The sequence below is a fragment of the Capra hircus genome, assembly GCF_001704415.2.
Source record: "Capra hircus breed San Clemente chromosome X unlocalized genomic scaffold, ASM170441v1, whole genome shotgun sequence".
Lineage (NCBI taxonomy): Eukaryota > Metazoa > Chordata > Mammalia > Artiodactyla > Bovidae > Capra > Capra hircus.
Window position 1 is genome coordinate 7,630,253 of NW_017189517.1, and position 23,044 is coordinate 7,653,296.

At 39.1% G+C, this 23,044-nt stretch overlaps 2 protein-coding genes across 2 annotated transcripts in view; one reads left to right on the forward strand and one right to left on the reverse strand.

Moving 5' to 3' along the window:
- MCF2 (MCF.2 cell line derived transforming sequence) overlaps positions 1 to 7,760 on the forward strand; it is an 88,282-nt gene extending 80,522 nt beyond the window's left edge. The window contains exons 29-31 of the mRNA XM_013976301.2: positions 21 to 133; positions 1,026 to 1,126; positions 6,071 to 7,760. Coding sequence (XP_013831755.2) covers positions 21 to 133; positions 1,026 to 1,126; positions 6,071 to 6,114 — 258 coding nt within the window. The 3' untranslated portion in view covers positions 6,115 to 7,760. The remainder of the gene's footprint in view (positions 1 to 20; positions 134 to 1,025; positions 1,127 to 6,070) is intronic.
- A 7,930-nt stretch (positions 7,761 to 15,690) lies between these two features.
- Positions 15,691 to 23,044, reverse strand: part of F9 (coagulation factor IX) — a 36,330-nt gene continuing 28,976 nt past the window's right edge. The window contains exons 7-8 of the mRNA XM_005700431.3: positions 19,868 to 19,982; positions 15,691 to 17,775 (exon numbers count right to left, since the gene is read on the reverse strand). Coding sequence (XP_005700488.1) covers positions 17,228 to 17,775; positions 19,868 to 19,982 — 663 coding nt within the window. The 3' untranslated portion in view covers positions 15,691 to 17,227. The remainder of the gene's footprint in view (positions 17,776 to 19,867; positions 19,983 to 23,044) is intronic.

Consider the following 23,044-nt stretch of genomic DNA (forward strand, 5'->3'; position numbering starts at 1 on the left):
TTTTCAAAACAACCTTACAGTCTCCAGGCAAATATAAAGCCCTAGCAGATTGCAGAAAGAGAGGCTCAGAAGACCTCCTGATTAGAAATGGAGATGTCATTCAGCTTCTCCATGAGGATGCTGAGGGTCGATGGTAGGTGCATTCTCCATGGCTATGTTAACCTCCCCCCTGGGGCACAGAGCTATCTAATCAGATGTTCTGCTTTACTTGTATCTTTGTTATACAGTCTCAAGAAGCAGAAATATCACATTTCTTATCAGTGTTTCAATTTCATTGCTTCAGCCATGCCTATATAGCTCACTGAAAGGAATGTTAACCTTTGGTGAGTGAAGAATGCTTTGAAAGAATGAAATGCTTTGAGTCTGCATGCTCTTTTGTGGTTTACCTTTGACTCAGATGTTTCAGCTGATATATTGGGCTACAAATCACATTACATTAGGTCAAGTCATTCATTAATTCATCACATGTTTAAATGGCCACTATGTGCCAGGGACCATGTTCACTATTCTACAGCATAGCTGCACTTTGCTTTATTAGTTCAAATACTGAGTTTTTAGTCTTATCATTCTGTCCTCATGCATCTGACTTTATATAGCACTCATTGCAAAGATGCTTCTGCCAAATATACTGTTTACTTACAGAGAACCCAAAACAGGAAGGAAATATTGTTTGGGAGAGGACTGAATGAAACTTCCATAAAGCTTTTGGAAATTTTATATAAAATAATTTTGCCTTCATTGTATCAATAACTTTAACTGAAATGCTACATTAACTGTGTACTCTGACCCTAAAGGTGGAAGAGTGTACACATGAGAGTGAATTAATGATGGATCAATAATGTAATAGCCTTTTTTGTTAGTAATCTAAGTCCTATGTAGATTACTCAAAGGACTCAAGCATAGTGTCATGAAGTTTTTTGATTACATGCAATAGTTTTGTGAAAATTTGAGCTTCAATGCATTGTATATGTCAATTTTATTACCTTCTACTACCATTATTGGCTACTAATTCACTTATTATTTAGGTTGGTGAAAAATCTAAACAGAAGAAAAGAAGGTCTGATTCCAGGGAACAGTTTGCAGATTTTAATCGGTGACTATAGGTTTCGGAATGCCAAAGTTACAGGTATAATATGAACTGAATTGTATGCTATTTGTTTAAAGCCTAAAAACAGCTCCACCAAGTGTAATTGGCATAGGATAAGAACCTCTCTGTGCTTTGAAATAAGCTGCAAGTTGACTTATTAATAATTTTTTCTTTTAATAGTTTTAAATTAATGAATAGAGATGTTTTAAACATGTCGAACTTTCCCCTACAAAATTGATAGGTTTGAAAGGAAAGTTCATATATAGTGCTGCCTCGTAAGAGATCCTTCAGAACTAAATATTGATGATATACTTTTAAGGATCCAGCCTTACTATCCAAGAATGCTTTAGCAGTGTGTTTTTACTCAGTTCTAAGAGCATATTCTTTCCTTATGGTTGGTTTCTACTGCACTTGTGTATTCTGTGCCCAACTTAATGTGTGAAGATACTATGAAGCAATGAGAATGTTCCTTTCTATTAACCATTAGTTAATGGTTAAAAACCATTGGTTAACAACCATTAGCACTTGAAATTTCTGTATACAAACCAATATTCTTATAACATTTTCACCTGATACTGAGCTATTTATACAAAGGCAGCGCAAAAAACCCAGACTTGTTTGTGAACAAGATTATTATTATGTGTACATATTTCTTTGAATTCCTAGTTTTGGACTTGTATTTGAATTCTAGGTGATATTGTGTTTAAATGAATCTAACAGGCCAGGAGTAACTTGATTCCAAATTTCATTTATGGCATGAAACAAAACCTAAGTGTGATAGGATTCACTATAAATATTGGGTCACATGGGAATCCCCAAAATGGAATCTCTTCTTATTTTTTTGTTTGTTTTTGGTTCTCTAAATCTGGGCCACCTTTCAAAAATTTTTAGATAATTATTGAATTGCTGAATTATATAGATAATTAGTAATCAGAAGAAGTTGCTAGACCAACAACCTGACCCAATTGGCATTTATTCAAAATCTATACCCAACAACGGCAGAATATGCCATTATTTTTAAGTATACATGGAACATTCACCAAGATAGATCATAACATTAGATCACAAAAGAAATCTCAATAAATTTCAGAAGATCAGAATCATACAGTCTCAAAAGATATTATGCTAGAAATAGATAATCCCTAAATATTTGGATATTAAATAATACACATGTAAACAACACATGGGACAAAGAGGAAATAACAACAGTAATTATAATCATTTAAAATTGAATGAAAATGAAATGTGACATATCAAAATTCGGGGATGCAGCTTAAGAGGAGGGAAATGTAGGGAATTGTATAGGTTTAAGTACTTGTATTACACACTTAAAAAGTCAGTATAATTTGCCATATTAACATAATAAAGGGGGAAATTATGTAATCATTTCAGTAGATACAGAAAAGCACTTGACAAAACTCCATATACATTCATGATAACAACTCTGACTATGATAGGAATAAAGGGAAAAATGTGTGCTTGTGAAAAACCAAAGTTAACCTCATACTTAATGATAAAATATTAGAAGCTTTTCCCCTTAAGATTGGGAATAAGCCAAGGATATTCATTCTTACCATTTCTGTTTAACCTTATATTGGAAGTGTTAGTCAGTGCCATAATTCAAGCTAAAGAGATAAGAAACAAAAGATAAGAGACAACGTTCTCATGCTTAACAGATCTTGTTATGTCCAAAAACCATTGGAAATCTATACACAAAATGACTCTACTAGAAGTAATAAGTGAATTTTATAAGGCAATGGTATACAAAACCATTATATAAAAGTAAATTGTAATTCTATATCCTAGTAACAAAGAATTGAAAAAAAGAAACAAAAATACCATTAGTAATATAAAGCATAAAATAAACAGGAATAAATCTAACAAATGTCCAAGGCTTCTATACTCAGAGGAACAGATAATTGCTGGGATATATTTAAGATGACCTACTAGAAGGAGAGATATACCATGTTGGAAGATTGGAAACTTTATTGTTAAGAAATTCATTGTCCCCAAATTGACAGATAATTCAATCAAAATTTTAGCAAGCCCTTTTGAATAAAAAAATAAGACAGGTTTATTATAAAATGGATGGCAAAAAAAAAAAAACCTAGAACAGAAGAATCTCAAAAATCTTGAGGATTTACATATCTGATTTCAAGACCTACCAAAAGGCTACAGTAGTGAATACAGTGGGTATTGGCTTGCTGCTGCTGCTAAGTTGCTTCTGCTGCTAAGTCGCTTCAGTCATGTCCGACTCTGTGTGACACCATAGACAGCAGCCCACCAGGCTCTGCCGTCCTTGGGATTCTCTAGGCAAGAACACTGGAGTGGGTTGCCATTTCTTTCTCCAATGCATGAAACTGAAAAGTGAAAGTGAAGTCACTGAGTCGTGTCCAACTCTCAGCGACCCCATCGACTGCAGCCTACCAGGCTCCTCTGTCCATGGGATTTTCCAGGCAAGAGGACTGGAGTGGGGTGCCATTGCCTTCTCTGTAAGTCGCTTCAGTTGTGTCCAACTCTGTATGACCCTCTGGATGGCAGCCCACCAAGCTCCCCTGTCCCTGGGATTCTCCAGGCAAGAACACTGGAGTGGGTTGCCATTTCCTTCTCCAATGCATGAAAGTGAAAAGTGAAAGTGAAGTCGCTCAGTCGTGTCTGACTGTTCACGACCCCATGGACTGCAGCCTACCAGGCTCCTCCATCCATGGGATTTTCCAGGCAAGAGTACTGGAGTGGGTTGCCATTGCTTTCTCCGGTGGGTATTGGCTTATGTATCAAAAAATGGAGTTCAGAAATAGTCCCACACATGTTAATATATAACTGATTGATGGGCTTCCCACATGTTGCAGTGGTAAAGAATCTGCCTGCCAATGGAGAAAACACAGGTTTGATCCCTGGGTGGGGAAGATCCCCTGGAGAAGGGTATGGCAACCCACTCCAGTATTATTGCCTGGAAAATCCCATGGACAGAGGAGCCTGGCAGGCTCCAGTCCATGGGGTCACAAAAGAGTTGGACACAACTGAGGAACTGAGCACACATGCAGTGTTTAATCAAAGTGTCAGCTGAATGGGGAAAGGAAGGTTGTTTTAGCAAATGGTGCAGGGTATCCACATGAAAAAATGAAGCTCCATCCCTACACCTCACTCCACACACAAAAATTAATTTGAGTGGGCATCATAGACCTAAACATAAAAGCTAGAAACATAAAGCTTCTAAGCACAAGATAGTATCTTCATGCCTGTGAGCAGTTAACCATTTCTTTCTTGTATTATACAGGGCAGATACAGTGCTAACAATAAAGGAACAGTATCAGACAAAGAAACATTGCATATGCTGAACTGAGCACTTTACCCTTTTAAAAATGTGTATGTATTGAAAGAAGGTAAAATTCGAGATAGTGACATTTTGAACACTTTCAAAAGCCAAATAGTTGTAATGAATCATATTCCCCCCCCCCAAATTAACTGATTCCATCTTACACATTAAAGAGTTAAGTTCGAAAATAAATAAAATCATCTTTCTGTCAATTGCTTTATGCTTATTTAAGTCAGTAATGAGAGAGAGAAACACATGAGTTACTTAAAATACATGCTCAAAGAACTGTGTAAATTAACATATATAAATCATTTTTAACAAAGCATATTTTAAAAGCCAATAAAGCTATGAAGTAAAAGTGCAGTGTATATACTAGAAAATAATGGCCTTTCTTGTACTCAGGTCTCCAAAATTCAAAATTGAAAACACCAAATGCATTCATCTAACTTCCATATAATATTAGCATTTCTATTCAACATTAGGAACACTCTGTAGATTTTCCATAACTTTTATCATCATCATTTAAATATAGAGCCAGATGTCCTCATACTTAATTCAAGACAAAGTTAATTACATTCAATTTTAGCTAACTGTAATGCAGGACATGTAAAATTACATATTTGATTAGTTTTAATTTGAAATGATTCCATTACTGTAACTAATCACAGTAGATTTAGGGCATATTACCATTCTTTGAAAAGTACATGACAAAACAAATCTACTTCAAGCCTGTGCTTATTTTTCAGGCAATAAAGGGCTTACCATACATTTGTTGATGTACGTACACTTTATTTGGGGAAAAAAATCACACTATTCTTTCCATTTGTATTTTCTACTTTCTACCATCAATATACTTTTCACTATCCTTTTCTTTCTTGCAATGTCATTGGGAGAGTTACGTGTAATGGATTGGTATATCATCAGCATTTAAAGCATGTATTACTCTCTTAGTGTGACGTGCTACTAGATAAGGTGACATGGTTCCATAGGTCCCTGTTCTCTAGCAAGTTCTGACTTTAGGTGTTTTAAAAATATACATTTCTTTCAAGTAACATGTATTTATGACAGGCCGAATTAACAAAAATTAATACTTATTGGTAGATTTTGGTTGAATGCTATAATATCATGTGGTCCTGATTGAGATCTATCCTCATATTACATTGCATAGGACAAAATAGTATAGCGTGGCCTACAAAAATAGATTGTATTGTGTGTCAGTTAATGGATTAGGAAATGAAAATTGATCACATATGCAACTGTCAATAGCACTTAGGTTTCAAAATATATATTAGAGTATTTTATTTGAATATATATTCTGGCAAATGGAATGTAAAGGTATCTCTGTGAATTATGTGCTTAGCATGTTTCATCTGTATGTACACAGCATAATTCATACAATATTTGTGAAATGTGGTTGTATGTGATGTGAATTGTATTTATTTTGCTTCTAGTGAAGTTATGCTGTTTGTAAAGTAGATGCTTTTTATAAGCCACTATGTAACAGAATAACAACTTTCATATTAAAATAAACATTCAAAAGATATCACCTTTGAAATTAGGATGGACCTTTCGAATCCTCACATTTAGTGTTAGAAGTTGTAGCATGGACAGCATTTTTAGCTTTAAAAGTCACTGGAGTATTAACGTCATTCTTCATTATTTTGTAGATGCTGCTCTGAGTAACAAGGAAACTAAGTTCCCCTTGAATTAAAGGAGAATGAATAGACTAAAAAATAAGGTTTCCTTTGGAGGTGTGAACTAGATTATAGCTCTAGTTCAATGTTACAGATAAACAGTACAAGAGTCAGATGATCCTATGCTGCCAATGACATTCACAGAATTTCCTCAGGACTGAGGTGGACTTCGTCATTCACAGTTTGTGTCTTTCTTGCAAGAAGCCATCTTCACACCCTCCATCCCCTCAGGTGAAAAGTGCAGTGTTATTTTGTTTCCAAGTAGGGTTTTTCACGGCATGCATTCAGATTCCATCTGAAAACCATATTATCAATTATTCTGAACATTTACAGGCAAAAATTTGGGGGGTAACTTTTCAGTAACAAAACAAAACAAAAATCCAAAGAGAGATGAGAGATAATCAGAGATTTTAAACCCCTTTGGTAATTGATAGTTTATTTTATTATTTAATTTTGTTATCTTTGTGACTTTACTATACCAAAGGGATATGTTCTGAAGGACCTCTTTTGCACTTAGACTGGTATTTAGGGTTGTCAGAGCTGTCTTTGAAAGGCCCAAAGCTAAAAATCCTGCAGTTAGGATGCGGAAGTTTACATTTTATGCATTGAAATTTAGATACATCACAGCTTTAAGTTAAATATTAGTATTTGCACAAGAGGTGTTCCTGTAACAAAGCTCTGCTTTTCAGTGTCTTTACTTGCTTTTGAATTTTCTAGAAAAATCTATTCTAGTGCAGGGTTTCATAAGTTATATTGTATTTCTTTGTGTGCCCTTTCTTTAATAATATATGTATATATATGGATGTCCTTCTTTTAAATATGTAAACAGTAAGATCTCTTGTTTTAAAGCACAGGCTCAGTTGTTGCATGTAGTGTTGAACTTAGGCTTGGAGTATTTTGTATTATGGGCCACTGAAGTCAGTGGTTTGAAATTGCTGCCTTTTGAATCATGGATCGTGAGTTTTACTATCAAGTTGGCATATTAGGTGCATGGTTTTTGATGACTGGTTTTACAAAAAACAACTATATAATACACAAATTATTTATATTTTAAAGTAGTTTTGTGTATTATGTCAAATCATAGTTTATTTCAATGGTATCATTTGATGTAACCATTTATATGACAAACCAATTGTATTTTATTCAAAGGCACCTGTAAATTATAAATCTTGTAATGTCCAATTGCTAGAATTTGTGATGGCTGATTTATAACTAACTCATGAAACTGTCCATATGTTTGATATTTCACTTGATTAATGCTCCTGAAACAACAACAAAATATTAAAATACCCTTCTTTTGTTTGCTGATCCTGTGGCTAGAAGATAGAGCTAGGAGTTAAAACCTTCGAATAATGGTGCCCCTCTGCACAAAACATTTAATTTTCATGGTATTAAACTAAGAATTTTAATCATTTAAGAAAATACTGAGTTCTATAGATTCAAACATACAGTATAGTCTTTTAATGTTTTAATCACTGACAATGAATGCTATATTTGTACATGTATTTGTATATGTAACTGCACTGTATTGATTTTATTGGACTTACAAATGTGTGTTACTATGAAACATAGCAGCAATTTCCCTTTAAGTCTTCGAATTTTAGTTACATTATAAATGTAAATGTACTTGCATTAATTCCACATTAAAAATATCCAACCTTAAACTCACTCGTATATATTTTTTGGTTTAGTATCATTGAAAAAACTTTTCCTTTCTTTTTTTTTTTTAAATAGAAGTATAGTTGACTTACAGTATTGTGTTAATTACTGCTGTACAACAAAGTAATTCAGTTATATACACACACACATATATATTCTTTTCCATTATGGTTTATCTTAAGATATTGAATACAGTTCTCTGTGCTATACAGCAGAACCTTGTTTATCCATTCTATATATAAAAGCTTACATCTGCTGGCCCCAACCTTGCACTCCATCCCTCCCCTAAGTCCTTCCCTGCTTGGCAACCCCCAGTCTCTTCTCTAATCCATTATTCTGTTTCTGTTTCATAGATAGGTTCATTTGTGTCATATTTTAGATTCAACATACAAGTGATGTCACGTGGTATTTGTCTTTCTCTTTCTGACTTCACTTAGTGTGATAATCTCTAGTTGCATCCATGTTGCTGCAAATGGCATTATTTCACTCTTTTTAATTGCTAAGTAATATTCCATTGCCTATATGTACTACACCTTCTTTATCCAGTCATCTGTTGATAGACATTTAGGTTGTTTCCACGTCTTGGCTATTGTGAATAGTGCTGCTATGAACATAGAGATGCATGTATGTTTTCAAATTATGGTTTTGTCCTGACATGTGCCCAGGAGTGGGATTTCTGGGTCATATGCTAGCCTATTTTTAGTTTTCTGAGGAACCTCCATACTGTTTTTCACAGTGGCTGTGCCAACTTATGTTCCCACCTACAGTATAGGAGGGTTTCTTTTTCTCCACACCCTCCCCAGCATTTGTTATTTGTAGACTTTCAATGATTGCCCTTCTGGCTGGTTGTACCTCATTGTAGTTTTGATTTGCATTTGTCTAATAATTAGTGATGTTGAGCATCTTTTTATGTGCCTGTTGGCCATCTATTTCCTCTTTGGAGAAATGTCTATTTGGGTCTTCTGCCCATTTTTGAATTGAGTTTTTGTTGTTGTTGTTATTGTTGAGTTGTGTGAGCTGTTTGTATATGCTGGAAATTAAGCCCTTGTCTGTTGCATCATTTGCAAATATCTTCTCCCATTCTATAGGTTGTCATCATTTTGTTTATGGTTTTCTTTGCTTCACAAAAGCTGGTAAGTTTGATAGGTCCCATTTGTTTATTTATTTATTTTTAATTTCTATTGCCTGGAGGGAGTGACCTAAGAAAACATTGGTATGATTTGTCAGAAAATAGAAAACTCCTTTCCTTTCATTTATTAGTGATACACTAAAGACACCATAATTGTTTTGAGTTACTTGCTTACCTTCACTTTTGTCATGAAGTTGTAATAAATAAAACAAAGAAAATGAGCTCAATGATAGATAAAATGCCATAGAACAAAGAAAACCCAGAAACAGAGTCTTATATATATGTAATTTGCTGTATTGATGGATGTAGCATTGCATGTCGGGAAATGAGAGACAGTTTAATACATAGTGCTAGGAAAGTTGTAAAAACATGTTTACTTGTAGCCTTGCTTCTCTGAGAGAGACAGAGACACAGAGACATCTGACCAGAGCTAGGGTAAAATATTTTGCTCAAAAAGTTTCTTTACCCAAATCTGTAGGATGGCAGTACATGAGGTTTCAGGGGTTAGATAGCCATAGTTGTGAGAGGGTATTTCCACACACTGAAAAAAATCTGCTTCCATTTGATGAAGCCCAAGGAAAGCTGGAAAGCATCTAGATACCCACAGTTGTTTTCTGAACTGTTGATTTTGCAAAGAGCTCTTAGCTGGGTTTGCTACACTTAATCTTTTCCACAGCCCATTAGGGAGTTAGAACTTATGCCTTAATATAGAAAGAGAATCAAAACCTATTACATTGGTGTGGTTGGGTTGTTTTAGTTGTTTTAATGACTATCCCATCACAGATTCAGCTATTTCTTTTGGCCTTTAAATTTATTTTTAGCTTTTTTGAGGAAGCACCAGCAGTGAACTGCTTAATCAAACATTTAATTCATCTTCAAGAACTCCCTGAAAATTAAAATGTGTATTCAAGTTTTTATTTATGCATTGGCTGAGGAATAAATATTGGGCTGACCAGAAAGTTTGTTCAAATATTTCTGTAAGAACTTATGGAAAAACTTGAATGAACTTTATAGCCAACCCAATATTATTGTTGACATTTCCACAGTTACATATGAACACAATATATAGTATGTAGTTGTTATAAAAGACTTCCCAACTTCTAGGCTATGGTATTCTCTTAAGAAGAGAGAAAATTTCAGAGTATATTTTTGAAAGTATAAGACAGTATGGGAAATGCTCCACTTGAAGAGAAATTAGGTCAGTGATTTTGTTTGAGGTTTAGTCAGAAATCAATCCAGTTTCACTTAACAGACTTTCTCTGAGAAAAATGCTTGTTATTAGTAGGTATTAGAACACAGGAATGGTCTTCCCTTAGGAGCAGTAGACTCCAGAGTGCTCAGTGAATCAAGTCTCAAGCAATTAACTGTCAAAACAAGTCATTTTTATTACATTTCAGTACACTTCCCCTTTGTTGATTTGGGATGATCAGTTTGTAGTTGGTCTTATGGGGTCTGCTCAAGGACAGCAAGCAAACCAACCAACCAATGTTACAGACAAAACTAAACCCTTTATATCATTCAAAAGGAAATTAATAGAAGTGACAACTGGCTTTTTTTTTAAAATGTCTCTTTAGTTCAAAATGTATTTTCTATGTTAAAGCTCAAGACATAACTCAAGTCTAAAGTTTTCCCTTAATAGAGTCACAGATGTAGAGAACAAACTTAGGGTTACCAAGGGTGAAAGAGGAGAATGGGATAAACTGGGAGATAGAGATTGACATACATACATACATATATATATATATATATATATATATACACACACACACACACACACACACTAATTATGTGTAAAATAGGTAACTAATAAGAACCTGCTGTATAGCACAAGGAACTCTACTCAGTACTCTTTAATGGCCTATATGAGCTATATGGGAATAGAATCTTAAAAAGAGGGTATATATGTATATGTATAACTGATTCACTTTGCTTACTAACAACATTGTAAGGCAAGTATACTCCAGTAAAAATTAATTAAAAATTTAAAAAGTTTTCCCTTGTACTTGATGAGAAGCTACCTTATAATCATTGATCACCTCATTTCGCATATGCGAATTCACCATTAAATTCTGAAGCAAGTGTATACAAAATAGGACTAATAATGTGTATTGAGAACAGCCCATGAAGCTGGACTTTGTGAAAAAGGTAAATGAAACTTTCCTTAAGCCCAAAGCAAATAAAATGTAAACTGTTTCAAAGATACGTTTCGTCTAAGTATTCATGAGATAGACTCACTAACTTAGTTACTCCCAATATAACCAAACAAACAAAACCCAGGCTGGAGAATAAATTAAAACATCATAATAGAACAGAGGACCAGGGTAGAGTGAAAGTCAGAAAGATCTGAAGCATGAAAAGAACGTGATGTGCTGAGAATTATCTTAGTGAATATATTTTTTAATCTCAGTTTGATAGTGAATGTGCTCTTTTACATGGCAAGCTACAAGAACAAATAAAATAAGTGAACTTTAACTTCTCAACCATAACAAAAACGACTTAAAATGGAAAAATCCTAGTGGATGTTTTGGAATCTAATATTAGAAAGTAAAGTGGTCTCTTTACTGACCTTGGGGAAGACACAAAGCTACACTTATACATTTAGAGCTAGTTTCAAAATACCTGAATTCAATGCAAAACAGCCATTTTACATATGAGAATTTGTAGCTTTAAAATCTGCTTGTGTTCTTCAAAATACCAAGTGTTGGAAAGGATGTGAAACAAGAACTCTTACATGATGATACTGGCACATAAATTGGTACAACCCTTTGATGAACAATTTGCTAATACCAAACAAAGTTGAAGTAAATACTGTATAGCTTAGCAATTCCACTCTGAAGTATCTACCCCTGGGAAACATTGACACATGTGCTCAAGGAGCTCAAGACTATAACCACGGTCTTAAGGCTAATCTGTTTTACATTTCCTAGAAAGTAATGATAACTCCTCTCATAATCCTTGGAAGGACATGAATGTAGGCATTCCATATATCTGTCTCTTTTTCTATGGCATATTCCCTGTGTTCAGAGTGAATTTCTCATTCTTACCTTAGATGACTGTGTTTTGCTCTGATGTGGTCAGTAATAGATTGTTTTCCTTCCATTTCATTTATCCATTGGTTCATTCATTTAACAAGCATGCACTGAGTTTCTCAGGGCTTCCCAGGTGGCGCTAGTGGTCAAGAAATCACCTGCCAATGCAGGAGACTTAAGAGATGGGGCTTCAGTCCCTGGGTCAGGAAGATCCTCTGGAGGAGGGCATGGCAACCCACTCCAGTATTCTTGCCTGGAGAGTCCCCATGGACAAAGGAGCCTGGCAGGCTATAGTCCATAGGGTTGCAGAGTTGGACATGACTGAAGTGACAGCACACATGCATGCGCTGTTTCTCAGAGACCTGGTGCATTCTTAATTTGGCTACTTAATTCTTTATTTGGCTGAGTTTTAATATCATGAAAATGCATGCTTATTTTTGTCATATATTCCAAGAGGAAAACAGATTTTTATATACAGATCTTCACTAAAGCATGTCATGTGTAAAGCCTGGGACCCTTTTAGCTTTATGAGGTCAACACCTGAGCCACTACATGATTATTGATTTGCAGAAGCTATCTATGACAGCATGCTGGAAGCATCAGCAAGTTTTTATAGATTAAGATCTCATATTTAACATTGTGAAGAAGCAACCTTTTGAGAAGAAGTCCTTGGAATCAGGAATATCCCTGTGCCTATTTCCATCCTTCTCCAATCAAGAGGTAACTCTCTGGGACAGGGTAGGGGTGAGGATGGGGGGAAAAAGGAGGTCAGTCTCCTACCAGGGTGAAATGATCTGGCCAGGAGTTCAAAATATTATTCTCCTTCTGTGACAGGTCCTCATCTCTGTTCTAGAAGCCATTCCTCTTTAAGAAAGTTTCTGCCTGCTGTTTTTCCCTTCAGATAACCTTATCCCTACTAGAGGCTGAAATTAACTGGAAATCTCTAGGCAAGCCATAAATAACCCCACAGACACAGTGGAAATGGTCTGCCTTGAAAGCACTCTTTCAGAAAATGAGTAATCTGGATACCTGGCTTGGTTGGGAAGGACAGGGGTCCCAGGCCAAGTTTTTTGCCTGCTGTAACTTTGGCAGTCTCCATAGTTTCAAGAACATGATTTTTGTGGCTTTAACCATGAAATTCCCCCAGCCCCCCACCCCCGGTTTTTATTTTGTATTAATCCACTGACCCTAACATTCTTTTTTTAATCCTGAGATTTCTAAATGGCATCAGCCTCAGATTCAAAAAGAGCACTGAGTGCTTTGCTCAGACAGGCCTGTCAGCTGTTGAAGTCTGTTTCCCTTGTCACCCAGGACTGTATGGCATTGTTAGCACCCCAGGTTCGGCTGGCTTTTGAAGCCTTCCTTCAACTTTCAAACAACTTCTGCAGTAGCCTGCTGTCTTGGTGTGCTGCCTATGTTTTGCCCCGCGGGGTTGCAATCAATCGAGCTGAAATGTTTCCGGGATGACTGTGTGCCAGATAACAGTGATCAACTTGCTCTGGAAGTCAAATGTCACACCTGGTAGGCCCAGTTCTCTCAGCTTGGCTAAAAGCCAGCCACCAGCACTGCAGGTTCACTCCACAGGTGCTGCCCTGAGTCCAGGACTGCGGTTCCATTTTTTTTTTTGGACGGCCACTCTGCCTTCCCTGCTACCCGACGGTCTTGTTGATTTGGTCACTTGTTTGTCAATTAGAGCATCATTAATGAGAATTTCAATGGCACCCCCACTCCAGTACTCTTGCCTTGAAAATCCCATGGATGGAGGAGCCTGGTAGGTTGCAGTCCAGGGGGTCGCAAAGAGTCGGACATGACTGAGCGACTTCACTTTCACTTTTCAGTTTTATGCATTGGAGAAGGAAATGGCAACCCACTCCAGTGTTCTTGCCTGGAGAATCCCAGGGACAGGGGAGCCTGGTGGGCTGCCGTCTCTGGGGTCGCATAGAGTCGGACACGACTGAAGCGACTTAGCAGCAGTAGCAATAAGAATTTCAGGCAGTGTTCAGTCCCAGGTTTGCTGAAAGGATTTCCACCAATGCAGAATGCCCCCCGCTGCCCTAAAAACACAGACAAAGCTCTAATTGAAAGCACTGTGCTTCCACATGTGAAGTGGGAGACCTGGGTCTGGCCTTATCTTGGCCTCAATTTCCTCATCTGTTAAATGGACAGAGTGATTTGGATTGTGTCTAAGGGCCCTTGCAGCTCTGACTTTCTTAGATTGGTCTGTCAGCTTTCAGAAGTGGTTTAAGAATTATAATTAAGCAATTTTGTGAACTGGTCTGTCACAGTTCAGGAAAGTAGGGGAGAAAACCTTTCTCCCTTGGCAGAGAAAATTGGACATTTTGTTCCTGTCACCATTTAGCAACTAATATTCAAAAGAACCCAAAACAATCATACTTAAACAGCAATTTGAAATGACTGCACTACATTAACACACTTTTCTCCACTCAGCAAGAGTTCTATTTTAACCTGTCACTTCCAATATTTCAGCAGCATGTTTCAGCCCATTTAGACTAAGCAGCTACAGCGATTTTGAAAGCATTAATAATTCTTATATGGCGACTATAAATGCTCTAGGTAGAATCTAGTGAAGGCCTGGCTCCGAAGCTCTTAGGTGGGCTTAAAGGCCCCAAATGTTTACTGGTGGCAACATGCCGCAGGTGGCTCTTAAAGAATGCAGTCATTTTTGAACTCATGGGCTAAAAGACTGTGGCTCGAGACTGGTGGGCCCAGGAGCTCCTCCCTCTGCCGCAGGGAAGACCAATCACAGGAAGTGTAAGACCACGCCCCTATTGCTCTCTCTGTAAAGGGTGGTCACCATGGCAACAAGGCCGGCTCCCTTTTACCAATCGCAGAGCGCTGGGGCTACAGACCTTGCGTCGTTCAAATGTGAAGTAACGCGTTTCCATACATGAATCAGTGTCCTACTCAAACCTAAGGTGGATAATCACAGTGTCTCCTCTCGCCTTTAGCCAACAATAGCCAAATTGATTTCTTTTGTTTGTTCATGAAACCTCAGTGCTAGGCATTGTTTTTATTTAAGTTTGGCCTCTTCTCCTGATAACTCAATACAAGAGTAATTCCTATTGTGGGATAAACATGGATTCAGATTTAGCTAACATTTACTGAGCAACTATTGTGTAGTAGCATAGTAGGCGACAACAAGGCAATTCACATACATTATTTTAGTTAACTCACAGACTATACAAATGTGAACTCGAATGTAATAAACACTATTGGAGTTTGGCATACAGTAATCACTCTTTGAATATTTGTTGAATAAGAGAGTGGAAGAACGTGAACTCACTGACTATCATAAGGTCAAAAAGGGCCCTTGGAGAGCATCCTGTCAAACTCTATCATTACACAATGCAGAAGTCAAGGCACAAAATGTAGAGTGATTAGGACTTCCCTGGTGGTCTAGTGGCTAAGACTCTGTGCTCCCAATGCAGGAGACCGGGGTTTGATCCCTGGTCAGGGAGTAAGACTTCACATGCTGCAACTAAGACCTGGCACAGCCAAGTAAATTAAAATCTCTTTTTAAAATGTGGAGTGACTTATCCAAAGCCATATTCACAAATATTTAGACTCAATTCTGTTCTGTGTGGATCCAGACCACTGTCCTCACCAGGACACAGCACACACTGTCTCCCATGAAAGCTGCATGACGACAGAGCATCAAATCTCTGCTGTGTCATATGGCAGTTGGATGCATTCTTTTGAGTGTCCTGCCAAATGTAGTATTTGGGAGCCCTCTCTTTGAATGATTCAACAAAAAACACTTTTTGAGGAATTGAAAACTACATTTATTGATACTTGTATTTGAAAAACTCAAGGAAAAAAGGGATTAATGAAAGTAAGTTGAAAGAAATGAGCAAGTGTGAGGCCTGGATGGGGGTAACATGAGGGCAGGGGCAGCAGCAGCTTTGTTGGGTCAAAGTCGTCCAAAACATGGTGTTGTCAGTAGTTCCACATGTGATCACATGCAGGGTAAATTATTCACATCAACCAGATTAATGAAAAGCCAAGGTGTGAATCAGAACATCAGTTTAATTCACAAAGGGAAATAGTCTAATAGATCACAATATTGATGTGATTGATTGATATATTGGTTGGTCAATAACCCTCTAGAGAATATAATATAGAAGGCCTAATTATAATTTTAAAAAAAGTGGTCTGGTGAGCATGGAACCGGCAAAAGGGAGTTTACTGGCTCGTGGGAATGATACATGTCTGTAAGCCTGGTGCAGCCCTCTCCACTGTAGCAATATGCCAGTCGAGGAGGCATGATGCTCATGTTTTCTGGTCTGAGCAATTTCTTCCTTAGCCACGAACAACACTGGAGACACACCAATGAGTTTTTTTGAATACACTATTCACTCTACTTGCAAGCTGTCAAGTCACCTGGCTATATGTCAGTTTTCTTGGTTATAATGACGTGCCCGTTTGCCTTCACAGAACCATGTCTAGTCAAACCTCCATAACAACACAATTACAAGTCCATAGGAAACTACTCTTATGGGTCATTCCTTTCATTATGTATTATTTTAATAATGTGACTGTCTGAGAGAAACTTTTCCTCCAAGATCAGGCACCTTACTTTATCTCTGTGTGATGAAAAGGTGGCCCAAGACCAAACTGAGAGCAAGTCTGGGTTTGATAGGTGCACAGCAGTAAACTGTGCACAGCAGTAAAACAGTACAATGCTTCCTTTCCCTCCTTTAATGCCTATGTAGGGAGAAGGGGAGAGAAAGAGAAAAGGTGATTTGGGCGTTAGGAGGTGGAAAGGATAAAGGATGCAGAAATAAGGATATTGAAAAAGTAGTGTTTCCCATGACTTTTAATCTCTCAGCTGCTCCTATGTTCTTCCTGGATGAATGTGGGGCTGGCCTTATGATGGACTAGACCAAATATCCTGGATACAGATCCAATAAATTTTAACTTGGTGCGGGGATGTAAGAAAGATCTGCCATGTGGAATGCTGCTAAGGACAGAGAAGCAGTGAGTTGCTCCAGTGGAGAACTACAACGCCTGATGGGCAGGATGAAGAACTTAACTTCACGATTTGGTCAAGGGCTGGACCTGAAGGCATGACCACAATTTCCCACCACAGTATGTTTCTCTAGTGATTACATTTTTTTATCTACTTATTCTAGTAAAATATGAAGTCTAGCTAGACTTCTCCCCAAAAAGAGAAAAAGGAATATTCATAGAAGGTATACACTCAAATCTAAAGAGATGGGAAAGTGATTAGTTAGTAAAGGGCCTTGTCCATGTTCAATCCCAAATATGTCAGCCTTGGAAATGCATTTTTCTTTATGTGAGCTTTGTTTTTTCCTTAATCCAGTTGACATACCGGGACACCTTGGTATATATGCCATATTTTCCTTTCATTGCACACTCTTCACCCCAGCTAATAATTCCAGTTAAGAAACTGGTACCTTCCACTTCAGTAACATGGGGTCCCCCACTGTCTCCTTGGCATGAATCTTTACCTCCCTCATGGTAGCCGGCACAGAACATGTGATTGTAGATGGTGAACTTTGTGGATCGAAGACACGTGGCTCGGTCAACAAGTGGAACTTTCAGGTACTGAAGAATTGAGGCTGACCTCCCTCTGTTGAAGACTTTGCCCCAGCCACTCACATAACCGTAACCAAATTTGAGGAAGATGTTCGTGTATTCCCTGTCAGCAATGCAAATAGGGGTTACATAGCTATTTAGCTCTAAGGGTTCATCCAGCTCCAGGAGGGCAATGTCGTGGCTGTACTTATTAATAGATGCATTGTAGCCGTGGTAAGGAATAGCACGGATCACATTTCGCTTTTGCTCTGTAGGTTCTGGCTTCTCGGTGTTATGCTCACCTATAGAAAAGAAATGTCTCTTTGAGCCACAGTCTCTCCCACAAAGAAACACGTTTTCCAAGTGTCCATCTAGCATCACTTCTTTGTAGTGGTTTAGCCGCTCAGTTGTGTCTGACTCTTGTGACCCCATGGGCTAGAGACCACCAGGCTCCTCTGTACATGGGACTTCCCAGGCAAGAATACTGTAATGGGTTTGTCATTTCCTTCTCCAGGGGATCTTCCTGACCCAGGGATAGAACCCCAGTCTCCTGCACTACAGGCGATCTCCTGCATTGCAGGTGGATTCTTTACTGACTGAGCCACCAGGGAAGCCCCTATCCTTAGCTGGCAGCTTATATTCACCCACTGAAAATAAATTTCTCTTCAGTCACATATCACCTTTCACATAAAGAAGCAGATTCCCCAAGTGTCCACTTGGCACCATTGAATTACCTGCCAATCAAGTGTCAAATATTTTATTCTTGTATTGTTATGATTTTGGTAAAACTTAGTTGAGGGCCAATGCATACTTTTCAGAGCAAAAAGTCATTCAGGACCATCAGATAGATGGATCTGTTCACCCATGCTGTTTACGAGTCTCATCCTGTTCACAGGTGATAATGAATTGACTTGTTATGAATTATCCTCAGTTCAGTTCAGTCAGCACATCAGGCTTTCCTGTCCATCACCAACTCCTGGAGCTTGCTCAAACTCATTCCCAATTTCAAGGATTTTGACCACTTTTTTGAGTACAGATAATACATTCATTTGGTCATTCATTGAAATGTCAATTGAGGGCAGGTTACAGCTTGTGCCAGGGGTAAGGATACAAGCATCAGTGATATGACATGGCTTTTGCAAAGGCTCAGTCTGGTGGGGAAATGGACACATCAATAGATAAGTATATTTGCACTGAGATGAGTGCTAGTTGAGGTCTGCCAAAAGAATGATGCAGAGGGATTTCCCTGGTGGTCCAGTGGTCAAGAGTCCACCTTCCAACGCAGGGGGCTCAAGTTTGATGCCTGGTTGGGGAACTATCTAGGCTGGTCATAACTTTCCTTCCAAGGAGTAAGTGTCTTTTAATTTCATGGCTGCAATCACCATCTGCAGTGATTTTGGAGCCCCCAAAAATAAAGTCTGACACTGTTTCCTCATCTATTTCCCATGAAGTGATGGGACCAGATGCCATGATCTTAGTTTTCTGAATGTTGAGCTTTAAGCCAACTTTTTCACTCTCCTCTTTCACTTTCATCAGAGGCTTTTTAGTTCCTCTTCACTTTCTGCCAGAAGAGTGGTGTCATCTGCATATGTGGTGTTGGAGAAGACTCTTGAGAGTCCCTTGGACTCTGCAAGGAGATCCAACCAGTCCATCCTAAAGGAGATCAGTCCTGGGTGTTCACTGGAAGGACTGGTGCTGATGCTGAAACTCCAGTACTTTGGCCACCTCAGGCGAAGAGTTGACTCATTGGAAAAGACCCTGATGCTGGGAGGGATTGGAGGCGGGAGCAGAAGGGGATGATAGAGGATGAGATGGCTGGATGGCATCACCGACTCGATGGACATGAGTCTGAGTGAACTCCGGGAGTTGGTGATGGACAGGGAGGCCTGGCGTGCTGCGATTCATGGGGTCACAAAGAGTCGGACATGACTGAGTGACTGAAATGAACTGAACTGAACTGAATTGGGGAACTAAGATCCCACATGCTGTGTGGTGTGGCTAAAAAACAATAATAAAAAATAAGGATGGAATAAGTTGGATTTTGAAAAGATGGCCTCTCTACCACTAGTTCCACTTATTTAGCAATGATCTTAATAGACTCTAGTAAAATATGATATGGGCTTCCCTGATGGCTTAGTCGGTAAAGAATCTGCCTGCAATGCTGGAGACGGGGGTTCAGTCCCTGGGTCAGGAAGATCCCCTAGAGAAGGAAATGGCAACCCACTCTAGTATTCTTGCCTGGGAAATTCCGTGGACAGAGGAGCCTGGCAGGCTACAGTCCATGGGTCGCAGGAGTTGGACATGACTTAGCGACTAAACCAATACCCAAATGATATAGCAGTCATATAGAAGATCTAGGCTGTTGCAAACAATTCCCATCCCTTGTTTATTTACCTGCAACAACAGTAATTTTAACACCAGGCTTGATGCAGTGGGCTGCAGTTACAATCCATTTTTCATTAACGATGGAACCTCCACAGAACGCAGCAATTTCACCATGCAAAAGGACCTGTGGAAACAGAATGATGAATCTTACTACATAATATATTTGATCTACAACAACAACAACAACAAAAAACACGTGTGCTGTTTAGAGGAGTGAGCAAAAAGTTGGCTTCTAGGTGCTGGCTGAAGTGGAGTGGTTCTGGCAAGTGTCAGTTTTGAAGATGTCAGTGTTCCTGGAGCACAATCAAAAAAGCCATTTCTGAAACTGTCTTGAAGAGAATGAGCAGTGATAGCTAGGGGGAGTTCTAGATGAGGCAACTAGGAGGAAATAGCTTCTTTGTATGATGTGGGGTCCTTGGATTTCTTTTCTAGGCAAGTTAGGTTCTCTGATAGCATAAATTGCTTCTTGGGGATATGGCTGGTATATTCAGAAACGCACTGATTTGACTCCTGGAGATCAAGTGATTATTGAGTCTCCTGTCCATGCACGAGGAAATCTGCTTGCCATATAGCATTTGAAAGAAAAACTACTGACTTTTCCAGGAGATCTTTTCAAGCCCTTTCTCAACAAGAATGATATGAAATGAGACTTAATGGCTGTGCTATGCCCATTCAGGCAGGGAGCAACAGCCAAACTTGTGCACTACTTCCGGTCTCCCCCCTACCATCTCCACCTCCCCTCACTGGATCTGTAAGCTGCCCTGTCCTAAAGGATCTACTAAGCTATGTTTGATTTGGGGACAGAGATGTTTGAGCACTATCTTGAGCCTGGCTGTGATTAGATAAGAGGCAAATCCATTCTTTCATCTATACATTCATCATATAACCAGAGTGGACTATGGATATTTTTACTACCTCAATGTCTAGATCAACTTGGAGAATTTTCACTTCCTGTGTATGCAAGGGCCTTGGTCCACCTCTTCAGGAAGAAAGCTGGGAAGTGTGAACACTAGAGGGCACACTCAACATTTGGTAAACCCTTTGTGGGCGCTGCTGCCCTTTTACTGAAGCACATACAGCCTCAGGCATAAGCCCATTCATAACAAAATAGGAAAAGGGGGTGGTCACTCCTTTCTGGTGTGAGTCTGAGAAGGTCCTTGGGGGCATATTCTAGTGATGATTCTTTTTGTCCTGAATTCTATTTACTGAACCCTGGCTAATCCTAGACACTAAAGCACTAGCCTCCCACATGGAGACCTATGGGGCTGACTCACTGCAAGCCTCTGACCCTCTTTTCTAAACACAGGTTTCTCTCTCATTCTAGCTGTCGTTTTCATGTTGAAAAATTTAAAAAAAAATAGGAAAACTCACACAACATAATAAACACCAGTTCACCCACCGTCCAGACTCAACAATGATCTTAATTTTTTTTTTTGAATCTGTATTGCTCACTATGGACAAATCATTGTGCCAAGTGTTTCATGTACATTTAATACTCACAACACTGTGGAGTGGCACATCCATACAGACGAGCAAACTGAGGTTTAGATATGCAGTTAGTTAAGATTAGTTAGTGGTGAGGCTTCTAAGCACCCAGTATTTCTCCTAGTGTGCTTGGTGGACCAATTGCATCTGGGGGATTTATAAAATGCAGCTTTGGGAGCCCACTAAGATTTCATCAGAATATTTGCTGCATGGGATGGGAGAAAATGCAGATCTCCAGAATATCCTTATGCACAATTAAATTCGAGAAATTCTGTTTCAGAATTTCCATGGGTTGGTGACCTTTATGTTTTAAAAGTGATTGCTCCAGGAGGAGCTGGCTACATAATTTGCAGGGCTTGTTGCAAAATGAAAATGCAGGTCCCCTTGTTCAAGCTAGGAAAAATTGTCATGGAAGATACTAAAATAAAACAGTTTTGCTTTTTTTCTGTGGTCTCTCACAACCTATCATGGTGTTGTGAATTTACTGTTTAAAGTTGGGCTCCCTCATGTGTGGGGCATAGCCACTGGGTGAGCGCAGGCACTCACAGGTGCCCAGGGGCACAGAACAGGCACTCACAAATGCAGCTCTCAGTTGCCAGGTCCCCTCTCCCACCAGCCCTGTGCTGATGCCCTCATGCCATCTTCCCTTCCCACTGGTCCACTGAAGCAATCAATAGCCAATGGTGACTCCCAGGGGATTTCACCTTGCATGTCAGGATATGTTCAGTTCCTGGAATGAAGGGAGGCAAGAGGTTTGCCCCCATTACTCCCCTCCAAATGTGCTAGGATGCATTTCTGACCATGTGAGATGCCATGTGGCCATGCCCCTTCCTCAAATGGCATAGAGTCTGGGCACCCAGCTTCAAGTCTCTGCATGCCTATGCTGGAGGAGGATGACAACAGTAGCTGTTGGCAGTGAGGAGGGGGCATATGCCAGTGTGCCAAGGGTTGGCGGTGGCAGTGGTCATTGGGCGGCTGGGGAAAGGGGAGAGAGAGCTAGCCAAGGCACCAGGGGACAGGGGAGAGGGAGATCAAGAATCCACCCCTGCATGGTACTGAGAGGTGAAACTGCAGTGACTCGAGGTTCCAGGTTACCAGCGCTCACATGCTCCATTGTCTCATTGAACATGAGTTATAAAACACAAATGCAAAAAGAATACATTTGAATCCATTCTAACGAGGTGGATGAAACTGGAGCCGATTATACAGAGTGAAGTAAGCCAGAAAGAAAAACACCAATACAGTATATTAACACATATATATGGAATTTAGAAAGATGGTAATGATAATCCTGCATGTGAGACAGTAAAAGAGACACAGATGTATAGAACAGACTTTTGGACTCTGTGGGAGAGAGAGAGGGTGGGATGATTTGGGAGAATGGCATTGAAACGTATACTATCATGTAAGAAACAAATCGCCAGTCTAGGTTCGATACAGGATACAGGATGCTTGAGGCTGGTGCACTGGGATGACCCAGAGAGATGATATGGGGAGAGAGGTGGGAGGGGGGTTCAGGATTGGGAACTCATGTACCCCCGTGGCAGATTCATGTCAATGTATGGCAAAACCAATGCAGTATTGTAAAGTAAAATAAAAATTAAAAAAAAAAAAAAAACACAAATGCAAAGCGTTGAACTACAAATGCAGGACTATTTGGAAGACAGGGCCCTGCAACTGCACTGGTCTCCAGTTCTTGAA